Source organism: Malaclemys terrapin, chromosome 18 (genome assembly GCF_027887155.1).
Source record: "Malaclemys terrapin pileata isolate rMalTer1 chromosome 18, rMalTer1.hap1, whole genome shotgun sequence".
In the NCBI taxonomy this organism is placed as follows: Eukaryota; Metazoa; Chordata; order Testudines; family Emydidae; genus Malaclemys; species Malaclemys terrapin.
Window position 1 is genome coordinate 20,189,295 of NC_071522.1, and position 25,508 is coordinate 20,214,802.

The 25,508-nt window shown below is 47.6% G+C and overlaps 1 protein-coding gene across 5 annotated transcripts in view; it reads right to left on the minus strand.

Annotated features, from left to right (window-relative positions):
• AP2B1 (adaptor related protein complex 2 subunit beta 1) overlaps window positions 1-25,508 on the minus strand; it is a 102,402-nt gene that overhangs the window by 20,818 nt on the left and 56,076 nt on the right. For 3 of the 5 annotated variants that reach the window (XM_054008037.1, XM_054008036.1, XM_054008035.1), the window contains exons 15-19: window positions 23,352-23,372; window positions 19,080-19,121; window positions 18,037-18,183; window positions 16,057-16,202; window positions 12,092-12,221 (exon numbers count right to left, since the gene is read on the minus strand). In XM_054008037.1, coding sequence (XP_053864012.1) covers window positions 12,092-12,221; window positions 16,057-16,202; window positions 18,037-18,183; window positions 19,080-19,121; window positions 23,352-23,372 — 486 coding nt within the window. The remainder of the gene's footprint in view (window positions 1-12,091; window positions 12,222-16,056; window positions 16,203-18,036; window positions 18,184-19,079; window positions 19,122-23,351; window positions 23,373-25,508) is intronic. The other 2 variants (XM_054008038.1, XM_054008039.1) reach the window with 2 other exon arrangements.

Consider the following 25,508-nt stretch of genomic DNA (forward strand, 5'->3'; position numbering starts at 1 on the left):
AGGGGCTAGCCACAGCTTGCTACCTACAGCAGGGCTATCTACAAAGGAGGGAGGTTATTAAAAACAAGGCTCTGCGGGCCAGAGACCACAGCTCAGTGACCTGTCATTGTGCCCCTATTGCTGCCTGACACATACCATCACACACACTATTACAAGCTCTTCCAAGAAAACTTGGAGGCAATTCTTGGCCAGGATAATTCTCTCTTCTGTTCCGAAAGGTTCTCTTAACTCCTCTGTTATCTAAGTTTTCCCCTGACAGGTATGGTGCTTTTATAAGCAAGGATGACCGTGGGCTAGTCGCTGCTGAAAGGAAGTTCCCCAAACGACCTCAAGAAATTCTTCACAACCTGCTCCGTTCAGCTGCCTCCCTGTAGCCTTGTATAACAGCACTTTGCTTGACACACTATGAAGGAATTTCCATTCATCTTCAATAACCCCTCTCATCCAGACCAACTTTCCACAGGAGCTTGCTGATCCAAATAGGGCTCACCCTTCAGAGAAGTTTGCCTGCGTGCAGTGTGTAATTAATTAAGAATGTACAAGCACTTTCAGCCTCAACCTCTTCTGAGAGGGAGACCACCTGGTACACCCTGGTTGAAGCTGGCTTTCCATCTGCCACCTAGTTTGAAGGGGAAAAAACCTCTTCTCTTTGAATTCTGCTAAACAAGAGAGGATAAAGTCTTTTGCAAAAACAAAGGGGACAGGTTTTATTTGTTCAGACAGGCTTTCCTGTGATGCTCTAACACTGAAAAGGTCTCACCCGGGCAAAACCTGCACCAGGCACCCAACCGCTCAGAGCTTGTTCAATTTTGCCCCTTTGGCACCTCAAGCCGTCGCGGAGAGAACATCCTCTGTAGAACCAAACTGTCGGGATTCACATTTGCTTGCTTTGCTGCGTCTGAACTCTTTCGCTGCAGGAAGACATCAGAACGCTGACGGCTGGCAGCTGCTGTTCTAGGGTGAGTAACACTCATTTCTGAGCCATTGTGAGCGTGCACTGCTTAAAAAAAGAAATCAAACCCAAACCACATTAGTACTAAAACGAAGCTCTAAAGACGGGTGTGGACGCACTCGCCATGCCCTGGAATGCCATGTGCTCAGCAAAGAACACACACCCTGGGAGTACCAGGACACTTTTGGAAAGTGTAGGGGACAATTTCCTGGTGCAAGTGCTGGAGGAACCAACTAGGGGCAAAGCTTTTCTTGACCTGCTGCTCACAAACAGGGAAGAACTAGTAGGGGAAGCAAAAGTGGATGGGAACCTGGGAGGCAGTGACCATGAGATGGTCGAGTTCAGGATCCTGACACAAGGAAGAAAGGAGAGCAGCAGAATACGGACCCTGGACTTCAGAAAAGCAGACTTTGACTCCCTCAGGGAACAGATGGACAGGATCCCCTGGGAGAATAACATGAAGGGCAAAGGGGTCCAGGAGAGCTGGCTGTATTTTAAAGAATCCTTATTGAGGTTGCAGGAACAAACCATCCCGATGTGTAGAAAGAATAGTAAATATGGCAGGCGACCAGCTTGGCTAAACAGTGTAATCCTTGCTGATCTTAAACGCAAAAAAGAGGCTTATAAGGAGTGGAAGATTGGACAAATGACCAGGGAGGAGTATAAAAATATTGCTCAGGCGTGCAGGAGTGAAATCAGGAAGGCCAAATCACACTTGGAGTTGCAGTTAGCAAGAGATGTTAAGAGTAACAAGAAGGGTTTCTTCAGGTATGTTAGCAACAAGAAGAAAATCAAGGAAAGTGTGGGCCCCTTACTGAATGAGGGAGGCAACCTAGTGACCGAGGATGTGGAAAAAGCTAATGTACTCAATGATTTTTTTGCCTCTGTCTTCACGCACAAGGTCAGCTCCCAGATTGCTGCACTGGGCAGTACAGCATGGGGAGAAGGTGGCCAACCCTCTGTGGAGAAAGTGGTGGTTCGGGACTATTTAGAAAAACTGGACGTGCACAAGTCCATGGGGCCGGATGCGCTGCATCCGAGGGTGCTAAAGGAGTTGGCGGGTGAGATTGCAGAGCCATTAGCCGTTATTTTTGAAAACTCATGGCGATCGGGGGAGGTCCCAGATGACTGGAAAAAGGCTAATGTAGTGCCCATCTTTAAAAAAGGGAAGAAGGAGGATCCGGGGAACTACAGGCCAGTCAGCCTCACCTCAGTCCCTGGAAAAATCATGGAGCAGGTCCTCAAGGAATCAATTATGAAACATTTAGAGGAGAGGAAAGTGATCAGGAACAGTCAGCATGGATTCACGAAGGGGAAGTCGTGCCTGACTAACCTAATTGCCTTCTATGATGAGATAACTGGCTCTGTGGATGAGGGGAAAGCAGTGGATGTGTTATTTCTTGACTTTAGCAAAGCTTTTGATACTGTCTCCCACAGTATTCTTGCCACCAAGTTAAAGAAGTATGGGCTGGATGAATGGACTGTAAGGTGGATAGAAAGCTGGCTAGATCATCGGGCTCAACGGGTAGTGATCAATGGCTCCATGTCTAGTTGGCAGCCGGTTTCAAGTGGAGTGCCCCAAGGGTCGGTCCTGGGGCCGGTTTTGTTTAATATCTTTATTAATGATCTGGAGGATGGTGTGGACTGCACTCTCAGCAAGTTTGCAGATGACACTAAACTAGGAGGCGTGGTAGATACACTAGAGGGTAGGGATCGGATACAGAGGGACCTAGACAAATTAGAGGATTGGGCAGAAAAAAACCTGATGAGGTTCAACAAGGACAAGTGCAGAGTCCTGCACTTAGGACGGAAGAATCCCATGCACTGCTACAGACTAGGGACCGAATGGCTAGGTAGCAGTTCTGCTGAAAAGGACCTAGGGGTCACAGTGGACGAGAAGCTGGATATGAGTCAACAGTGTGCTCTTGTTGCCAAGAAGGCTAACGGCATTTTGGGCTGTATAAGTAGGGGCATTGCCAGCAGATCGAGGAACGTGATCGTTCCCCTTTATTCGACATTGGTGAGGCCTCATCTGGAATACTGTGTCCAGTTTTGGTCCCCACACTACAAGAAGGATGTGGAAAAATTGGAAAGAGTCCAGCGGAGGGCAACAAAAATGATTAGGGGTCTGGAGCACATGACTTATGAGGAGAGGCTGAGAGAACTGGGATTGTTTAGTCTCCAGAAGAGAAGAATGAGGGGGGATTTGATAGCAGCCTTCAACTACCTGAAGGGGGGTTCCAAAGAGGATGGAGCTCGGCTGTTCTCAGTGGTGGCAAATGACAGAACAAGGAGCAATGGTCTCAAGTTGCAGTGGGGGAGGTCCAGGTTGGATATCAGGAAAAACTATTTCACTAGGAGGGTGGTGAAACACTGGAATGCGTTACCTAGAGAGGTGGTGGAGTCTCCTTCCTTGGAGGTTTTTAAGGCCCGGCTTGACAAAGCCCTGGCTGGGATGATTTAGCTGGGAATTGGTCCTGCTTTGAGCAGGGGGTTGGACTAGATGACCTCTTGAGGTCCCTTCCAACTCTGATATTCTATGATTCTATGATTCTATGACCGTGCACCTCAGCCGTAGGATACATCTTCCCTGCAGCTGGAATTGTGGTTCCCATCCTGAGTAGACAGATACGTGTTAGCACGTGTCTGACTACCCACGCTGAAAAGCACGCTCCCCCTTGCAGGGTAGATATACCCAGAGTTTGCATCAGAGCGCCTTACAGCCATGATGTTATCACGGTGAGAACTCTCTTTTCCAGGATCTACATCATCTCTGCCAGCACAAGGCCACGGTTTATTTCCATGACCATGTCTGCAGCCAGAAACCTCACATGAATGCTCTCTGCTTCCCCTCATGTTGTTTGATGGGTACGGTTCGCAGGATCCTACAGGATTTGACAGCCGCTGATTGCCGCGTGCTCTCCCGAGAAGCACCAATCCTGAGCTCAGGCAGCAGACTGGAGTGCCCGGAGCGCCCAGGCTGGATGACATGCCCTTAGCTGCAGCTGTCAGCTCCTGAAATGCTGTTTGCGTCAATGGTCAGGAACAGTAAATTAGTGGAAGGAAAGTTAGGCTCTCATGTGTGTCTGGCTCTATTGTAACTTCCAAAGCACATTTTATGGAATTAAATGTGCTGCATCTCATGCCAATGAGGACAGGTCTGGCAAACTGAGGGACCCTGCTGCAGACTCCAGTCTGTGCTCTGGGTGTTAACTACCTTTCACAGGTGATTTCTTCCTCTCCTCAGTGGGATATGGCTCTCTTGCCTTAAGGAGCTAGACAGGCCAAGGCAAGGAAACGGATTAAGCACCTCTCTCTTCAAGGCATGAAATAAAGCTGACCCAGCAGGATCAGGTTATCACCTGGGTCTGAAGGTAAAACAGAGTGATACAGTGCAAGAGGGAGCACTTTTTACTTGCTTGACTCACCATTGCTGGAGATTATATGGGATTGTGGTGAAAACAATACATTGATCTGTGGTAGGTATTCGGAGAATTACGGTTCTATTCCCAGCTACCATTGACTCCCCATTGTGACCATGAGCAAATCCCCACCTCTGTGCCTCAGTTTCCCTTATATCAAACAGTGGGGAACGGTACCCACCTAAACAAAGGGCTTCAAGAAAGGATCCACATAATTAGCATTATTCACGGTGCTGCTAAAGAACTGGAAGACTGTCCCCGAGCAGGCTCACAGTGAAAGCAGCACATCGTTACTGATGGGCCCTGCCAGTTTTCTTCCCCAAGGTCCTTCCTTTTCAGATACACAGGGACAGTTTAATCTACCACCAAAATATAGCCAGCTCTGGGGTGGAACGTGACAGCACACATCAGACAATGGTTTAGGGCACGAAGAGCAGAATACAGTACCCAGACGAAACCACGGGCGTCATCTGCAATTTGGCCAAGACAGGAGCTAACACGTAACTCTTGCAAAAAGTGTCACAAGCAGTCAATATTTTTGATACAAGACTAAGGTTGATCCAGAAAACACTCCCCTCCAACAGCACAATGCCTCCCAACGTACTGGGGAACTGGGTCAGGACCAGCACAGAGAAGAGCCCCCACTGGATCGTCATCACCCCTTTCTGTAGTGTCTGGGTTTCCCTGGATTTCTCAGCCAAGCTCCAACCAGGTTCAGCCCTGCTTGGCTTGTGAGATTTGACAAGCTCACAGAGCCCTGCCTGGAACCTCCACCCATGTCCTTGTCAGGCCCTCTACCTTCACATATGTCTTTCTAGGAGGGAGTCTTAGTGTCTCCCCACACCCTCTGAGAAGGGTTAACAACTCCCTAAACCTGCCACCCCCCGCCATGGAACTAACCTAATGCATGCTCAACACTCAGTCAATTTGTCGCTTGGAAGAGATGATATTTGTTTTTTCCGTCTCTCCTTCCAAAACAATTTGTTTGCTGAGGCTAAAGTGGTTTCCTTGCTTATGTAAGCACTCAGTGCCTTCCCACATCACCTCCTCTCTTCATGTACTTATATGGTCCCCTTCATCACAGCACCGGATCCCCTCACATGTTAATGAAATTATCTTCAACGTCCCCAGGAGAAAGGGAAGCATCCCCAAAGTGACTAGTCCATGGTTGGAGAGGAAGTGCTGGGAACTAAACCCAGGTCTCCTGATTTCCAGTGGCTTACCTAGGTTAGCCGCCTTCAAAGGAGAGAATTGCATCTTCACTTGACCCTTGAACGGCAGAAGGTTTCACTACACTCTTCAAACGCAGTTTGGAGGAAACTTGTTCTTCATTTCACAGTGCTTTGCAGGGAGTCGAAGTTCTGTTTCCAGTATCGCTAGCCATGGAGAAATGCAGCAATTGGCAACACAATCACTACAAATGTGTGCCAGCCGATTGAGAAGAATTTTAAGGGCATTTTGAAATACTGAAGTCGTGCGCTCAGCTGCTAGCTCACCAGCTGCGCTGAACAAGTCCTGGTGATTGATAGAAGGTAATGCCAAGGAATGGAACACATTGTCGATGTAGAATGGTAAAATCCCCAGAGAACCCCAATGCTCCAGGCACAAGTAGGTACATTAAGGCTCTTTGTGATTCGTTCTAGCTTGTTTTTTATTAAATCATCAGTGCAGGCAGTTACTGTCGGGACAGAGAGCTGCAGAACTCCAGAGTGGCAGCTGGGAGCCCGTAGCCTTTAGCAGACAGCTGAGCTGGGTTGGACTAGATGACCTCCTGAGGTCTCTTCCAACTCTAACCTGCTATGATTCTAGGTCTATGTAGTAGCAAGTCAGACCTGGCAATTTTCTGAAATTCTCTTCCCTACTGCAGCATTATGGGATTGCCAGGCTAGACTAGACACCATCACTACTACCTCTGCATTGTCTAGACCAGTGGTTCTCAACCTATTACACAAAGTGTTAGCTGGGCCCAGGTTGAGAACCACTGTCCCACACCTAATCCCCCCCCAAACCCCTATTCTCGGTGCCCTCTGCCTAGACACCCCTCCACAGAGTGGGGCCAGGAGTGGAGAGCTGGGCCTGGGGAAGCGACCCCAACCCCGGACCCTGCTGTGGGGGGCCGGGCAGCACCCAGCTGCCCAGACCTGGCGTGGGGGAGCAGCCAGGACCCTCACCTCAGACCTCACCAGGACCTTGCAGTGTTGGGCTGGGCAGATGCTGGCTGCCTGGACCCCGAGCCCCGCCATGAGGGACAGCCAGAACCCAGACCCCAAGCCCCACCACACGGGGTTGAGTGGCAACCGGGAGCCTGTAGCCTTTAGCTGGGCCACAGCTGTGTGCTAATTGGGCCGCATGCAGGCCGTGGGCTGAGAACCACTGGTCTAGACCTTCTCAGAGCAAGATCAGACAAGACTGCATTGAATGTCAAGGCTGTTTTATAATAGCATTTGCTCCTTAGGAAACTTTTTGGGAAATTGCTATTACAGACGCAGCCTTAAAGCCTTGTCTATACAGGAGCAAACTGTGCCAGCCACAACCATGATTGCAAGTTTTAAAAGGAAGCAAGTTTTACAGTGCTGTGCAGAACTGTGTGGAACAACTGGCAAACAGTTGTATTCAGCATGGAAATCCAGAAGGGACAGCAATGTATTAGCTAAAACTGTACTTCTGGTTACCCCTCCAGCAGAGATCAAATGCGTCTTCTGAACGTTAAATCCAGGCCAAATATGGATGCAAAGCTCAGTAAAATGAGATTTGGGTGTAACTCTGATAGGAAACTATTTTAAACATTCACAAGCACTACTACACAGCCAATGGTGAATATATTCTTTGCTGTTAAACACCCTCAGTGGACTAAACAGTGTTATAACATGGCTTATTCTTACCCGTGTGGTCAGAAACACACAGTCTAGATTTCGACCAGGGTTAAGGCTTGGCTCCACAACACGGTTATGATATTTTATTCTGCCCACACAAGGAAAAAGACAACCCAGGATGGCCACAAGACGGTGGATTTTGTAGTGCAGATGGGCTCTGGACTGGCCCCGAATTCTGGGTAAGATGGTTAGTGAGAGACAGCCCACACACAGCTCATCATTTTCAAGTGACAGAAGGCGCTGAATTTTAGAAGCCTTTACTCATTTCATGGTTCAGCAGCTGCAGTTGTCTTGAACATAAAAAAACCCTCACAAAGTATCCCGCACATCGGGGCAGGACACTTCAACACTTGCAATTCCTCCCAGAGCTGCTCGGCATAATGCAGAAGTTACAACATTGAGGGGATTTCTGAACTACCCTTGAATGGGGATGTATTAGGACTGGGGCTTCGCTTTGGTACAGGACAGATCCCAGCAGGCATTCCAGCATGGCTTTTTTTATTCCAAACCTGGCTCTAGTCTGGATAGGATTAATGGATTTTATGTATTTGTTTTTTTAAACCACCGCATGCTCTCATTGCAGAACCATACTTTATCCCATGTGCACTGAGGCAGAGGCTTGAGAAAGCAACTGCCCCAGCGATCTCCAGGGGAGATGCAACTGCCACTCGGGTTCCACACCTTGCTCCAAGGTGAGGAAAGAAAAATAGAAGCCGAACAAGTCTGCATTTCGTTGGCCTGCAGTCAACCCGGGGCCTCTGAAGGCCAGCTCAGCCCTGGCACCTTTGGGCACTGGTAGAAGAGCCTAGCAACTACCACTGGATTTAGCCAGCGCTGTGCAGTGGTGAGATCAAGTCAAATGTCAGGCGGCCAATGAAAGGGTGAGTAAGTAATTTGAAAATGTTCCTAAGCAACCAGCACTGATGGAAATTAACAAAATGAGAACTAAGTCATGAAGATCTCATTTAGCAACAGACACTCTTAAAAAGGCTCATTCCAATAGCAGCTCTGTGCCCGTAAGGGGGACTGTGATATTGGCGAAAGATTGATATTTAGTGCCTGAGAGTAAAAAGCAAGGCTTTACTGAAGGAAGAACTTGTATTTTAAGTTGCGTGGGGAGTTTTTGAGGTGCGCGGAGGGGCTGCGGGGGATTTTGATTGTTTGGGATAGTTGGTTAGGTAGGATTTTATTGAAGGGAGTTTGCTGCAATGTTATATTTGTGTGTGTTTATTTTAAGGTTATATGGGGTTAATGGTTACATTTATTTTATTTATAAATACAATTTATAAATATTTTAAATATAAATATAAATATTTTATTTATAAATACAATTTAGTGGGGTCTGGAGTCTGTTTAACTCTACAGGGCCAAGATGCTTCTGTATTTACATCTGGCTTCATCCTTTAAGGGTCAATCAAACTTTGCTACAATAGCTGATGAACTTGGCTGACCGTTCCCATCAGCAGACTACAACCATTTTCAATATTAGATTGGGGTGAGGAGGGAAGGAGTGTGTTATCCTTTATCATACACAGCAGGACTACTGGTAAACACAGTCTAGAAGGCTGTTAATGCTGGGTGTGGACCCTGATTGCATCTTGCGGAAGTAGATCTCTTAACATTCAGTTCTCCCTTCTCTAATGTGTTGGTTTTTGTTAACGTGTCAAGTGCTTTGATCACTTTCGTTGATTAGGAAAGAGGTAAAAATTAAACACCATGTAGTGGAGAATAAGATTCTCATAAAATTACAACAGGAACAGGACAAACTCATTACTTCTGAAATTGCTGCCTGCAGAATGAACTACTAGCCTTTGAAGTTTTTAGTTCACATGCCATGGGAAGTTAGAGATGAGTTTGGTTGCCTGAGGGCTTATTTTTCTGTTACTGCAACAAAAAAAAATAAAAAAAATGAAATTAAGGGCCTTAAAGTTCAAACAACTCCTGTACACTGGTTCCTAACAATTCCATGCACAGAAAATCCCATGCAATATCGCACTCAACTTACTGAGAGTTTTCTGTCTTCAATGAAAATAGGTGTAGGGAAATACAGGAGTCCCTATATTTTGCTATAAATTGCTCTCTCAGTAAGGCACAGTGATTTCTGTAGGATGTTTTAAAAGTCATTATTTCTGTGGGAAAACACAAAGAATGCCATTCCGGAGCTGGGTGCTGACCGCACAATGACAGATCTCCATCAAATCCACTGCTGTCTGGAGAGTAACAACCGTACTTTTTCACTTGGCTTCCGTTACCAGCGTGACTCAACTCTCAGCTGAGAGAGATACTATTACTCCAGATGGCAGCTTCCCTGATTGTAAAAGGGCAGCCAACTTGTGTGGCAATGAGGTAGCTAGTCAACGAGCGAGCAGATCTGGCACTAACGAATGCTCTGCTTATTTCCAAATAAGGCAGCTGGAGGTTTCCACATATGTTTTCGCTCTGCTTTATTCTTGTAGCATTTTCTGCTAGAAACAAACTGCATTCGGATGTCTTTGGAGGTTTCATGGGAACCCAATAGTTCATCTCCTTTCTGATCAAAGGAAGCAGTGGCTTCCGTGTGTGTTTTTGGTTGATGGGACACCCCTTCGTGTCCAAAGCCAGATCTAGAAGGTCTGGGACTCGCCCATTCTGTCCCCATGAGCTAGTGTTCATAACAGCTGAACCAAACTGATGTAATCACCACCTTGACATGCCTAACTATTCCTGGCCCTGGGAAATCTGTGATCCTGTATGGGTCTCCTACACCGTGGTGCAAAATGCTGCAACTCCTCCCTCTGTGGAATGGATTCCAAGGGCATTATCAACCCCCCTGCCCTGCCTCCTTCTCGCTAAGCAGAAAAGGCCCCCGCATGGGAGATATCACGTGCAGCTCATCCACGTACTCCCCTAACCTCATGACTTTGCCGAGGGTCTATGGGGTAGGGGACCTGCTCATCTCTGCTCCACTCATGCAGACGCAGCTATTGCACCACTCTTGATGTGATGCCAATTCGGAGCCTCAGGAACTAAGCAGTGGAGCTATTTCTAGCTGTTTGCCCGAAGACTCATTAATAAGTCATAAGCCAGGGAGCGGAACAGTCAAGAGAAGGAAACTGTTGTTCAGGCAGATGAAAGTTACAATTTAATCATTGCATTTGTTTAAACCCTGGAGGGAGTAAGAACTCTCTCTACATGGGAAGTGCTCCACTCCGTCTGGGCCCCTAATGCAACCGGAGACCAAACCAACCTCCCCCAGCCCCAGATCAAGTCACTGAGCGATATGAAACTGATTATTTGCATCTACTGGATACGAGAAGTCTCTACCCAGGAGATGCATAGATATAACAGGCTATAGACAGGGGAACCACTAACCAGCAGCTTCCAGGAAACAGGGAACTACTGCAGACTTTGAGAGCTGCATCTGCCTGACCGATGAGGTGAATGCAACATAGATAAACCTAGCAGGGCCAAGACCCCAGAATCGCCACTGAAATATCTGACCCCAGCTGCACTAAGGGAAGCGGTGAGGCCCCCTGGAGGGAGAACTGCTTTACCAACCCCTGCATTACAGTTAGAAGGGCGGGCCTGAGAAATGAAATTTACAAAACAGCTTCATTAATGTAACATTAACTACCCCTTACCCTCGGTTTCCCGGACCGTAGCTCTTCGGGGCAGAGAAAGTGCCAATGATCTCGGGGAAGCACCACTTAAAACTAGCAGGGCTAGATAAATATTTAATCACTTCAGCAGCAACTATCTTTCCCGCGGGTTCCTTTATTCTTACATCTCAAGCCATCATCTGAGTTGAATTAACGCCCAGCATGGGGATCCACTCCAGATGTTTGCGGCTCTTCCTCTCCTTTCGAGCCTGGCTCTTGGCAAGCCTAGCAAATCCCCACCCTGCCCTCTCAACTAGCTCCATATGTACGTTGTCTGGAACACACCTGAATCCGCTGTATTCACGCAGCTCCAAGAGGGCTGGCTTATTTACTGCCAAAACGAACAGGTACAACACAAGCAAGTCACTCCTTGGGGGAGATGAAACAAGATGGGTATTTCCCTTTCGGAGGAGGAAAGATGGCAAACCCAGCCTCCCTCGTTTATTGGATAATCTGCATAGCTCTGCACGACTGCCTAGTGCACGTGGCTTTTCAGTTCTGTACATTAACACCACATGGCATCTGGGCTCTGCAGAACTTCCATGTTTCACTGGCCAACTTCCCCGGTTTTGTTCCAGAGCGCCTGTGTACGTCATGAGTCACAAGCTGCCACTTTGCAGAAGGCAGATGTTCTGACGCAGTGTGGCTTGGATCGGAGGTTAAAAGGGTTACGTTTTCCTGCTATAAAGATGTTGGGAAGGAGGGGTATTAAAATATCAAAGAGGAGTTTGTTTTAACTCCATGTAATCAGAAGAGCACACAGCCTTTGGAGAAGTGACTGGCCCAACACCCAGGGCAAAGCCCAGCTCTGGTAACTACGTTCTGCCTCCCCGCTACAGTTCCAGTTAACCAAGGAATCATCTTCGCCCCCTGTCCTACACCGTGCAGCCTTGCTGCACACTCTTGGCCATGTCCCACCCAAGAGGTGGCTGCAATGCAGTGGCATCAAGTGAGCCCTGCATGTCAGTTTAGGTTTGCGAACTTGCAGGATGAGAGAGGACATAGATCACCTCTAAGTGCTACAAACCGCCCGCCCCACCATTTCCAACAGATTGCTGGCCAGAAGTCCCCAAACCATTGCTCAGCATTTCAGTGAACTTCTGCATTCCTCTGCGGAGGAGCCCCCAAACAGAGGCGACCTCTAGTAGAAGCGGGAGGAAGACAATTGAGCTGTGAGCCCCCAACGTAGCATCAGACGCTGCTTACCTGGAGGTTGTTGAGAGGCTCCATTTTCATGACCGGTCCCAAGGTGTTGAGGGGAAGGGAGACATCAATACTTTGGTTTGGCATCAGCGGAGTATGAATGGCCAGCGGAGTGCTGGGGATGACGCCGAAGCTGGGCGAGAGAAAGCCAGAGGGTGTTCACACAGCACTGCATTTCTGAGAGCCCTACATGCGACGTAGTCACTTATTTAAAAGGGAAGGAGATCAGGGGCTGCTGTCCCAAAGGTTCTCTCTGCTCTCCATTTTAGCACGGGCTGGCCTCACTTACGGCCCTTCCTGAGATGTGCCCCACTGTGATTTAGGGGAGAGGGAAATAGGTGACAATTGGCATCTAGGTGGACGCTTGAAATAGGACAATGCACATGAACTTGAGTCTCATTGGTCTCCCTGAGAAAGGGCCCACCCTGGCCAAGAGAGATTATCTGCTGGTGACATTTCCATTCTCTCCCCCATGGGGCCAGTCTAATTGCTGAATTCACATGCTAGTAAGCAGCGGCCTGCCCTGTAAGGAGCAGCTTATTAGCATGTGAATTCAGAAGGGCTGGAAGGAAGGCTCATGCCCTGGGACAAACACTCTTCGCTTTCACCAGAAAAGTAGGCAGACAGGCAGCTGTGGGCCTTGCGTCAAAGCTAGGAGCAAAGGACAGAGATGCAAGAACTAGTACAGGGCAGGGAGAGGACAGCCATGAAACATCTAACCAAAGAGGAATCAGGTTGCACCAGTACTGCTACAGAGCAAGGCAGTCCCCAGCACTGCCAGATGGCTGGGTTTGGATGGGTGCTGACTCTCTGCTTTACTTTATACTCTAACTGTGTCTGAGCCGGAATGGGATGAGTGAGTGTAACTCCCATCTGCTTTGGCGGTGTGCTTCCCCAGTTAAACCCCGCGTGTCCTACTTAGTGGTACACGTTTCACCGCCATGCTCTGCAATGGCTTGTGTGCAAGTGCAATTCAAGATGTTAGCTTGGATTGAGACCGGTTATCTTAGTGACCAAGTCTCTCCTTATGTACTTGTCTCAGCAGCTCAGATCAGCTCGGGCATCTAGGCAAATGCTCCTTGAATTTGAACTCCAGGGAGCTGGAGGCAGGATATTCTCAGGGGAAGGTGGGCTGCATTGCCCTGCCAGGTGGGGAAGAGACCATGGTGGTGTGTGCACTAGAAATGCTCGGAGTTCTCTTTGCATTGGCTGACACATGCTTGTTGAAGGGATGACGAGCACCCAAATCTCTGACGGATGCATTGTAAATTCAAAAATAAATGCTGTAGTACTGGAGGGGGGGAGGAAATCTTCCTGCTCACAGAAGTTGCATCACTGCTACGGCTCAACGACAGGGGAACGTGTAACACTATGTATACTGAAACGGAAAGGGCAATCAAGATAGCTGGGAACAAGGAGAAACCGGGAAGAAAGGAAAACCGCAGCAAGAGCAGAGAAGGGAGAAAGATCATTCCCCTCACTGGCACCCACCACAGTCTTCCTGACCAGACGCTTTTTGCATGGAACCTATTAACCTGGCTGCCCCCTCTGCGGCCATGCTGTCCTGAAGAATTGTTCTTAAATCTCCTCCCATACGGTCCATCCTACTAGTCTGGCTACCTCTCTGCTGGCCATCTTCGTCCCAAGCTTCAAATTACACAACGCTCCAGAGTCCAGACGGACATACCCACATCACGCAAAATCTGAAGGTCAGTGACTCGGGGAGCAGGGGCACTTTAGGAGGGCTGGCCTGGGCCGAGAGGGCGCATGCCAAGTGTGGCACGTCCTATCTCAGCTGACCCCCTGTGACTTTGGAAGGGAGACCTCATGGGATTCTGACGGGAAGGAGAGGGTGAGACCACCAAAACCAATTCCCAGCTGCACTGGACCAATAAGGAAGTGGAATTGTTTGGATTGGCCAGAGAATCCACATCTCATTTAAGGAATACAAGTCCATCTGCTGCAAAAGCAGTACATGCTGGTCTACTGTCTCTTGCGAATTACACACTGCCTAGGTCTGAACATCCTCCAGGGGAGTGTAATACCAAAGTGCGTTTAAACAGAGCTTTATATAGTGGGAGACTCTGGCAGCAGGGAAAGTCTCCGGTGGGGGGAGGCAGTGGTCGGGAAGGAGGGCATGGCCCTGGCCGCTGCCCACAGCCGGAGCCTGAAAGGTAGTCACACATTGCAGTGGGGATGCAGCCTGCTTTTCACTGCAGTATGTAGCTACATATATCCTACATGCCACCACCAGCGTAGACAAGGCCATGGCTGCCGAAAGGGAGAGAGGATTCCAGTGTCTCTTGGCAGAGAATTTTCCCTTCCTCTACAAGGCCACTCTTAAGAAATGAGGAATCTGCATGCTAGAATGAGAGCACTTTAATCAGAATGGGCCCTTTACGCTCTTGACAGTGACTCAGCGTCCACTCCACGTACCCTCTCTTTGAGGGAGGCAGGTACAAATGGGAACGAGACGAGAGCGGGGATTCTCTTTGTGAGGGCAGGTTTATGAACAGCGATCTGTACGCTCTAGACATTCTACTGGACTGCAAGTGGCAGCTTTTGCCAGCAAAGTGATTTTGCTACCCACTGTGCTCGCCATCAGCTATTTCACTGGTGATTTGTTCACTTAAATAACTATTTCAAAAGGCCTGCGTTGCCAGACAGTTTAAGTCTTGTGTGGATGCTGTGCTCCCTCCCAACTCAATTTGGAAACGCAGTCATTCGTCGACTCGCTGGGGACGGTTACATCTGCTGATTCAGCAGCCTTAGCTGTACTTGGCTAGGGCTTTACCAGCCATAAAAATCACGCTTCCGCCGTACAAATCCAGGGGTTGTTTCAAAACATCACTGAAATGTAAAAAGGGGCAGCTGCAGCTTCGGCGCTAGAAGAAAGAGGGGACCATATGCTCGCTTGCTTACCAGGGCAGAGCAGACTGTAGAGAGCAGATTGTATTAAAAACAACACAGATGCATCAATCTATGATATTTTCCGTTGTATTTCATACAACCCGTAGCCAGAACTCGTCAGCACATCATATTAAGTATTCGCTCTCAGGACTGAAATATACATGTACATTGGGGCCTGTTTGGGTCTTTAAAACTGTTCCTTACAGATCTACCCCAGAGCAGGTACCAGTAGCATAAATGACTTCAGGTGGCCACAGCCAGACTGCGTTCTACTAACTAAGGGTACGTCTTCACTACCCGCCGGATCGATCTATCGGGGATCGATTTATCGCGTCTCGTCTAGACACGATAAATCAATCCCCGAATGCGCTCCCCGGCGACTCTGGAACTCCACCAGCGCGAAAGCAGAGTCGACGGGGGAGCTGCAGCCGTCGATCCCACGCCGTGAGGACGGGAGGTAAGTTGATCTAAGATACGTCGACTTCAGCTACGCTATTCTTGTAGCTGAAGTTGCGTATCTTAGATCGATCCCCCCCAGTGTAGACCAGCCCTAAGAGGTAACATTTTCCCCTCTCTATACGCTCACCTAAGCCAGTTAGATTCTCAGTTGGGTTACTATGGGCTGTTCTGTGGCTTTGCCCGGAGATGAACTCGTTTTCAGAATGTGTCAGATGCGCATGCTACAGTTACTAGACACACAGGGTGCAGTTTTCAAAGCCACCCAGTGCTGACTTAACTCTGCTTCTACTGAAACCAGCGAAAGTTTTACTGTTGACCTCATGGGGAGAACTGCTGGGCCAACACAGAGCACTCTTGAAAGTCCCACGCACAGCAGCTATGAGCCTTCTCAAAAAAGTTCGCCACCTCCAGCATTTAACCTAACAAAGCAATCTCGGCCTCTAGGTACAACATATACACAGTGCTTGCCCTGACTGCATGTAGAAGAGGTGATGAAGAGAAATCTCACCATGATGTCGGCTATGCTTTGACTCTCACTGAGCCAGGAGCCCTCTCTAGGACCTTGCCACTTCCCTACCAAGGTCATGTGGGTTTCTTACCTGTTCTTATTAAACTGAATCGCAAAATCAGTCATGTGCTGCAAAGCCTTATTGGTGAAGTTCATCTCCATGTAGATGTGTCCCTGCCTGTGAGTGAATGTCCCAGAGATCTCCAGGCCTTTAGCCTTCACTGCCGGCAGCCAAACCTGAAATACAACAAGAAATCCTGCTCAGAACCAGCCCAGCCCAACTTGGAGAAACCCAGTGAACCCTACGGAGTTTTTAAACATTTGAAAGAAAGGTCCTGAGTCGTGCAATCCATTCATTCGGCAACTGTTAGTGTCCATAAATGCTGACAGAGTACGCTGCACGTGGAGCAAAGGAATCTAAAACAATCAGGCTCACCAATGAGCAACACCAAACCTGCTGCTCCTATTCCATTGATAAAACCCTATTCGTTTACAGAGCTCCCGTTGGAGCTTTGAAACATTCGATAACACCAATGTGCACAGAAATGGAAGGGGGCTGGTGTCCAGGACTGACTGGTCTCTTGAAAAGGCAGATTCCTCCAGGGAATGTGCTGGGATAATCCTGAATACTGAACCAAGTACAATCACGGGGCTGGTGCTCTTATCTGTTCCTGAAGAACTTTTGTGGGGGAATCGTGAGCATCAGCAAACACAGACTAATGAGGACTGTTGCACCAGCCAGAATGACCACGGTTAATGGTGTCACAGCAGGCCTCATGTAGTGAAATTCCCAGATCTGGCTCAATCTGTAAATCTACGAATATCTGGAATGGCCTAGCAGGCAATGCCAGGTAGCGTCAGCCCCTGATGGAGCCTTTGAGGGCATCCTGGGGTGTTTTTGTTCATCCTGGTGACATGACCGAAGAGCAGGCAATGCTGTTGTGAATACAACGAGCTTTTGAAGGAAGGCCAGCTCGCTGTGTGATTATCATGTTTCACACAAAGTCAGACCGGTTCATTATGCTCAGGATTTGGTCTGAGAGCACATCTAGGCAGACGTGCTTTGTGGACAATGCTCAATGTCAATGTGATTGGTTGAGCAGCGGATAGTGGTTTTTATCGTGATACTTGGTGGGACCTCTGTACACAATCTTTTATTTGGCATAGTACCAGCAAGCAGCCAAATGCTGGAAGCTTGGCATAAGGGGCAGAGCAGTTTATGCACATGGGTTTTATATTATTGTAAACAATAATTATTGGTTGGTTATTCACTGAGATTAACAAAAGTTTTACTAAATGGCAGCTCCAAACAGGAAGAAGGTGAACACATTGGTGCCACAAGGAAGAACTCCATCCCTCAGTGACACCCAGGGCATGGAAAAACTAAATACCACATTCCAACAGCTGCTCTGAAATGACATGCTTCCCCCCAGAGACCTAGCTTCACATTGGCTATTCTAGTTCGGCCAAAGCCTTGTTAACGGACCAAGTTCTGCTGATACTGAAGGATCATCAATAATTGGATTAATAATAAAGATAACGGTTCAGTCAGAGCTTTCACCATCTCTCTCTTCTACAATCAGGTGCAAATCCAGGGCGCCCACTAACACGGTGCTCACTCCAACCACCGATTTATTTTAATCCCTCGTAAATAGGACTCCCCTCATACAAATGGATTTTCTGTTTATTGATCAGCATGGATGGTTGGACAGTGGGGTGAAATCTTGGAATCCTGCTACAGGGCATCTAGTTAGTAGCTGTCCAATGGGGAAAGTGGCAAAGTTCAAATTTTTGCAGCTCCCACAAATCCTTCCTTACAGTAACATTACCTTACTGGCAATAGTAGGGAAATGCTGAAAACAGAAAGTCTAGAGCCGGTTAGATTTGTCCTTCAACAATCGCTGTCACTCTGGGGGAAACATAAGATATATCTAATGGAACATAGCTCAGGTAGTCCATCCCATATCTCCAAAGAACATGAAGGGGACAACTGAACAGCCTCGTTATCTCCATGCTGCCTAAGCTGTATCATTGGTGAACAACGTACTGTACCAGCGTTTCTCTTACGTACAGATTTCGGAGCCACGTATCCCCCAGGCACCATGCCGATACCAGTAGAGAGTTCGAACAGGTCGTTGAGTCCACTGCTAACCACAGCGGGGGTGGGTGAAGGGGCAAAAGTCGCAGGCACAGAGGATGGAATGAAGGTCTGTCCCACCTGCAAGAATTAGGAAGAAAGGGGAGCGATGAACAATGCACATGTAGAATGCTGCTTATTAAGCAAGGCATGAATTTGGGCAATATCCTGAATATTTTAAAGCACTTTACAGCTTCCCTGCTGAATTATCAAGAGTGCTAAATAATGCATTTGTATTCCAATGCTCTTGGAGACTAATCCCTGCAATCTGTGCTGTCACCTTAACCACATGATATCCTTGAAACCACCACTAGTGGTCCCCCCTCCCCCCTATGTAGAGAAAAAAAGACCTCTAGGCTCAAGAGGATACACTTTAGGGAACAAGACTGCATATGCCTGGCAAAAGGACAAGATAATCTAAATCCTTTTCCTTTCTCCATGCTAATTGCCATGATTGCACTGAATTCATACCAAAGGACTTTGCATATCCAGAAATTGTGGTGGAGCCATGATCCAGCTGGGTGCAGAGGGTCATGCCATCCCAGCAGAGCAGGAGCTCTCTCTAGTCTTAGTACCATGATCAAAAATGGTTCACTCCTCTGCAGACTGGAGATCTAGTCCCATTTGCTCGCCAGGAACGGAAAGCCTCTCCTAGAGAAGTTCGGTTATTTCCCTGAAGGACTTCGTTATAAACAGCAGGAGACCAGGGCCATTCTAATGAAGACAATAGCTCTGCCTCCTTTTGCTCATTAGTCAGGAGAGGGGGACACTCTCTCCAGAGATGGCAGCTCCAGTCCTGAAGAACTCACCTGGGGACCCGAACACATTTGAAGGACCCACTACCACTCACTATGGTGATAACCGTCTGTTTTCACAAACACGGTGGCTTAATAAAGCAGCAGTGTGTGGGGGAAAGATATCAGAATTATTATATTAGGGGGAGCTTTTTTTACTGGAAAAAAATTGATGGCACTTACTGCCGGACTTCCTCCAATGCCCCCGCCAAGGTCACTGCCAAGCTGAAAGAGAGAAAGGAGAGAAAGAAGAGAAAGGCAGAGTTCATTTAAGCTAGGTATTGGATACCAAGGATAGAGTTTGCAGTTCACTCAACTGAACCGCTGCAAACACATCTCATGCACTCACCATGCACAGGACAGATGAACACTGTGTGTTGTGAAAGCACATACAGTGGGGGTTTCTTAAGCTAATAAAACTGCTTAGAGAAGAAGCTAGTGAATAAACTAACACCTTGTAATGTTTCAGATAAACATGTTTCAATCCATCTTCCCACTGGGACTGAGTCCACATCTTAAAAAAGAGTACTTTGAAGGATGATCAATTAAAAAGCCAATCTAATCTCTGACCTATCATCTATTTTGCAAAGTCTGTGCAATTCTTCATGTGTTTCATGCACCAGTGCTTTTCCATGTCAGCTACCAAAATCCAGTAGGGGTAACCATGATGGAAGATAAAACTGACAAGCTTTGGGGTTCTAGGGAGTAGTTTCTAGAGTGCAGAAAAAGCAAAGACTTCACAATTATTTAAACACATCTCAGCTGTATCCTTTTAATGTGTGACTAATTTTAATATCCAGAGAGAGGGATATGGACTTCCAGTATGACCCCTGCTCATGCAAGCTCAGAAGTACATGCTTTCCCTAGGGAGTTCAGTTACCCGATATGGAAAACGGAAGAGCTCCTAGTGGTCTGTTGGGGCCTGCTCTACAGCGATAAGAGACCTGACTTTTGAGAAAAAAGTAATCCAGTATTTTAATAATGATCTTCTTGAAGCTACCAAGCTGCCATTTGGGGCAGCTAAAATTGTTCAACGTGCTCCTCTTAGAACCACCTTATTTTAAATTCTTTCATTTCTGCTGTCCTTCCCTGCTGAATCACCATGCCTTTGCAGTTTACCTTTAAGCCTTCCTTTGCTCTTTAAGCTTACCATGAACTTCCCTTGAAAAATGTTAAGATTGTTTGTCTGAAAGAGGTAAAGCCCATGATACAATTTCTGGATTTTCAAGAGAAAATTCAGTGCTGGGGTCAGCAGAGGTGACCAAAACCTGTGATCCATGGGGATATCTACCTGAACACAGGTACAAGTAATACTATTGGTATCGCAGTGCTCCTGCACTGCGCATTTCTCAATTCCATCAATATTTATAACTAATGAGGCAATGTTGATCCATACTGAATATCTACCATAGATCCTCATTCTGCAGGCTTATCTTAGCTCACAAGCTTTTGCTAACAGGTCAGCGCTACGTATCTCACCACACAGTTTTCCAGTCACACACAGGACACAAGACACACGCTCTGACCACAAAGACAGACCACCACCGAAAAGAACAAGAGCGCACATGGAAAAATGCAGTGACAATCACATGGGGAAGGGTTGGATTGCTGGGACAACACAGAATGTCATATGGAAGGCTCTGCAGCTAAGTTTGGCCCAGAGGTATGTGGGGCTATTAGTCAAATGGGATCATCGAAGATCCATGTGTGCTTGGTCCAGTGCTCATGGAGGAGAAGAACGAAGCGCGACAACACGGCCCAGAGCAGGCCCTGGAGCGGTGCAAGCTCAGAATCTGCAGGGCTCATGTACATCCCGTCCCCACCATATGGCACTTGTTCTTGGCTGTTACCGCCGCACTTTCTGGCAGCTCTCATGGCAAGTGTGTGTTTGTATTTTAAATTGGCCAACAGATGGCATATTAACCAATTGCTTTTTTCCTGCAGTGGATACAAATATGTTGGCTTGGGAACAAGCTTGGAGGCCTTTTTCAAGTCAAAGGCAGGACCCTATTGGATGACAGCACGGCCACCTGAAATCCTCTGGCTTTTACCAACCCCTTCGTTGTGCTGGGTTTCCCCTCTTTCTATAGGTGCTGCAACTAGGGGTGCTGCCCCACTCTCTGGCTTGAAGTGGATTCCATCATATACACGGTTTAGTTTGGTTCAATGGCTCTCAGCACCCCCACTATACAAACTGTTCCAGCCCCCCTACCTCTCTCGGGTATATCCTTCCATCTCCTACGGTAGCCGCCTAGCTCTAAAGACACAATGCTGCCTACCGCTAAAGGGGCATTAAAGAACATTGCAAAATTGCACTAGCCTCCCTCCTGGCCAGAAAATCTAAACGCGCCCTGTCTAATGAAGCTTGCACCAAAATCACTCCAAAACCCAGGTCTGCAACCCAGTAGCACAATCCTCCAGGCCCCAGGACCAGACCGCAGCAACTGATTCTTCATACACAGACCTCGATGCTTCGTGTAAGGAGAGAGAGCTGCTGGCATTCACAGGAAGCAGCATGGAGCTCCATTCTTTTTCAGCCTACAAGCGTGCAAGGCTCAAGTGATCATTTCTCCCGGTTTACGTCAGAGACAACAGACGAGGTGAATGATTCTAATGTGAAATAAGAGGAGCGGTGAAAGGCCCAAAACGCCGATTAATACTGAGCTTGCAAAATGGGGTTTATTAATCTTCTGGCTGCCGAGTTCCTAACCATTTGAATAGGTCCGTCTGACACAGCAGGGGACTGCTATTCAAACAGCTCTCTCAGTCTGAGCCATATCGTAGAAGAAAAGACCTGAACACGTCTGCATTAGGACTGGCTTGCCACATAATTGCATGTAACTATTACACCTTCTCTCACTTTATATTCTTGCTTGTAGGTGTCAGCCAGCTCTGCACTCAAAAAAGCAGCGAAGTCCAGGGGAAAAAAACAAACCGAGAACAAATGGAAGGAAAAGCTGCAAGACTGGTCATAACAGACTCATTTCTAAATGTTATTGCAGGGGAGTGGAGTTTCTGGGACCCTTGTCTGATGAAAGAGAAAAGAAAAAAAAACACTCCCATCATGCAGCAAAGATCTTATATAAAGTACTATGGAAATGATTGGGAATAATTCTGCATAATTGAGACAGATGTTTATCAGCTTTTTATCAGTTTCTTACTCAGCTCATCTTGGAAAGCCACAGGCTCGAAATTCAAGCTTGAAAGACAACAATCAATTCTTTGAAACGCTGGCAACCGCGCTGTGCGCTGCCGATCTGCGAGTGCAGTGGGAAATCTCTGAGATTGGACAAAGCACGGCTTGTAAATATCAGGAGCTCCCAACTGCAGTCTCCTCTTTGAAAGGAATTACAGATTTATGGTTCTCCACCAGAGCAGGCACAGAAGCCTTCCCGATACATCAAGGTGCAATCCCTGACCCCGAGAACTACGTGGTGGGAACATAATTCCTTGTAGGGATCACCCATGCCAGACAGGTTGAAGGGAAGGAGACAGATTAAAGGCAGTCCTCCTGCCAGTGGTGGTGAAGGGATATGTTCTGCATGGACTACAGAGGCCTGAGAGAGAGGGGAGCAGGAGCACCTATTTCTCATTGCTGAGGGCCAAGGAAATGTGAGGCAGGGTTTCTGGCCTAGCAAATTTCCCTTACCCCTCCTTAAACGTTTTATTTGCTTTCATCCCCTTGAACTGCTGCCTCCTGGCCATGTCTTTCCAAACAGAAGCACCTTTGACCTACGTCCCTCTGACACCTCTCAGTCTCTCTCAACCCACCTTAAAGGTTCTCTGCACAGCAATGCGAAGGCCTCCGTCGGTTCATATGCACAGGACAAAACTCAGCTGATGCATAATATGCCAACTGCTGTGCCAGCCCAGAGGCCCGGAGGCCCTGGGACAGACAAAGGCGATGCCCCACTATGACCTAGAGCTGTAACTCCCCGGCTCACATACACATACTTGCACCTGACACCGGCATGCATGGCATGGCTGAGAGGTGCCTCTGGCTGCTGCTACCGCGGTTACGCTGCGATGTGTACACCAGCAGCGGGATCACACCCCTACCTCGTTGTTAGACATAGCCCGAGACCTCTTCGACAGAGGCACCGCTGTCTATACAGTGTGTTGGAGGGGGAAACTGTGACACACCTGGTTTAAATTGTGATTGATGCAGAAGAAATGCAACAGGTTCCCAATTGAGCCCAGGACAACCTATGCACACGGAGATCAGTCTCAGCTGGAGCACCTGTTGACTTGATACTGCTTCCCCTGCCCCCATCTTTCCTAGGTATCTATAAACGTCTGCCTTCTCCCTCTGCGGCGGGGGGGGGGGGGGGGACGAAGGAGGGGAGAGAAGAGGGAGGGAATTTTAATATGAACTCAAAAGATGGAGGTGATAACAGTGATGTGTATGAGTAACGAAGAGAAAGGAGGCAGACAGCGAGAACAGGAACCAATTACCCATTGAGTGTCCTCTCCCATCTGCAGTGACAGGCAGAATGCAGAAGGAAAGAAGCAGATATTAGTCAAGCGTAAAGCAATGCTGAACAAATTCCCTGGAGAGCTGGCAGCATCTGTTAACCATTTCCATTCATTTTAACATCAGGTGTCTAACTGGCCAGCCATCCTTAGCAGGAAGCACAATGCACCCCATGCGACATAGGAGTAGATAAAGACAGATCCGCTTAGATTAGAAAAGAACTGGATTACCACCACACCCTGCCCTGCCCAGCCTGACAAATTCTTACTATTTCGGTAGGATGGGTAAACAACCACTGCCCTTCGCATCATGGGTGACCATCTCTGGGGACCTGAGGCTTGATCACAAGCAACTGCAAATAACTTGGACGCCTGGCATTGTCCTGAAGGTCACACTGCCAGAAACAGGAGCTCCTTTTCCATGACTGAAGTACTTCCCCCAGAGCAGCCATTTCGGAGAAGGAGAGTGGCAAACAGGCAGCCACAGAGTTACTGGACATAGCAAGGACTGCCTTCAATTATATCTGCCTAGCTACACATATGGTCCCACCACTGTAACATCCTAGAAGCCACTACAAACTAGAGGAAGGTGCCAGATCTCCAGACAGCAGCAACAGTAGCCCTGAACCTCAAACAACTGCAACATCTCTGCTTTATGTTAACTGGCTCGGATGACGCTGCAGATGCTCTGCAGTTAAAGAGCAACTTGTCCTGCAATTTTATTCCACTGCAAGCAGTTACGCCAGCCCCTATTTGCGTGTTAACGGTGCTCTGTAAGGGCAGAACTCGAAGACGTCTGTGCAATATACGTGGATTACAGGCTTCCACAGCCACGTCTGCAATGTTACGTGAGGTATGCCGAGAATCTAGTCCAGGTGCAGAGTGAGAAGGGATGGAGTTACTGACAGAAGCTGCAACAACCGGGGTCCAAAACCAGAATCGTTCTTGGCCATAGGATTGCTAGATCTGTCGATGCAGCAATGTAATACATGGAGCCTTACTTAATTTGCGGGCTAACAGGAGACATATGATTTTATTCATCTAACTACGTTGTCATGGTTCAGGGAGTTAGATGAAAACACTATGTTACTAAGAACGTGCGCAATGTGAATCTACCTAACAGCAAGGAAAACAAAGCGTTTTCTGAATAGCATCAATTGGATTTAGTTGGCTAAACAGCTGAGACGCAAACTGTTGCCAGTATGAGGATTGATTTGGGCTCATTTTATTTAAGGCACGGTCCTATCTGCAAAGGGATTTGGGTATGTGCCACATCCATAGACCTCCTTGAAGCTGTCAGACACATTTCAGTTTGCAACCTCTTTTCTTTGGTTCACACATGGGCATTTTCAATAGGCAAGCTAATGGACTCTCTTCCATGTGCGCTTTTCTCAACAACAAGATCTGGGGGCCTGTAGAAAGACAGTTATGTCAGCGCACAATCGGACAGTACACCGTTAATGGAGCGGTCACACGAACAATGCAAAGGAAGGACCATTGATTTCAGTGGCACTTATTGTCATACTACTTGGTCCTTTAGGGGCGCCTCCATCAGAGGATCTCAAAACTATTTATTAGCTATTTAGTTTGATTTAAATAGTAAAAGGAGGTGCCCATAAAAAGCTCAGGGTACCACAACGCTCAATTTAACATAACCCCAGCAGCATTAAACAATCAGACAGGAATGCAGCCAGCCACCAGAGCTCCTTTCCACCCCAGCCCTGATCCAAGAACATGCTTTTAACAATCCTAAAACCCCATCAAGTATGTGTCTTTTGCGGTGTGCCCAGTTTCATCACCAAATTTGGGCCATTTCTTTAACTTCTGAGGATAGGACAAGAAGCAATGGGAGGTTTAGGTTGGACATTAGGAAAAACTTCCTAACCGTCAGGTTGGTTAAGCACTGAAATAAATTGCCCCGGGAGGTTGTGGAATCTTCATCATTGGAGGTTTTTAAGAGCAGGTTATACAAATACCTGTCCGGGATGGTCTAGATAATATGTAGTCCTGCCATGAGTGCAGGGGACTGGACTAGATGATCTCTCGAGGTCCCTTTCAGTCCTACGATTCTATGAACTAAGCCTTAAAACAGCCCTGGGAAATTGGGAATTATCACTCCCATTTTGTAGAACTGAGGCA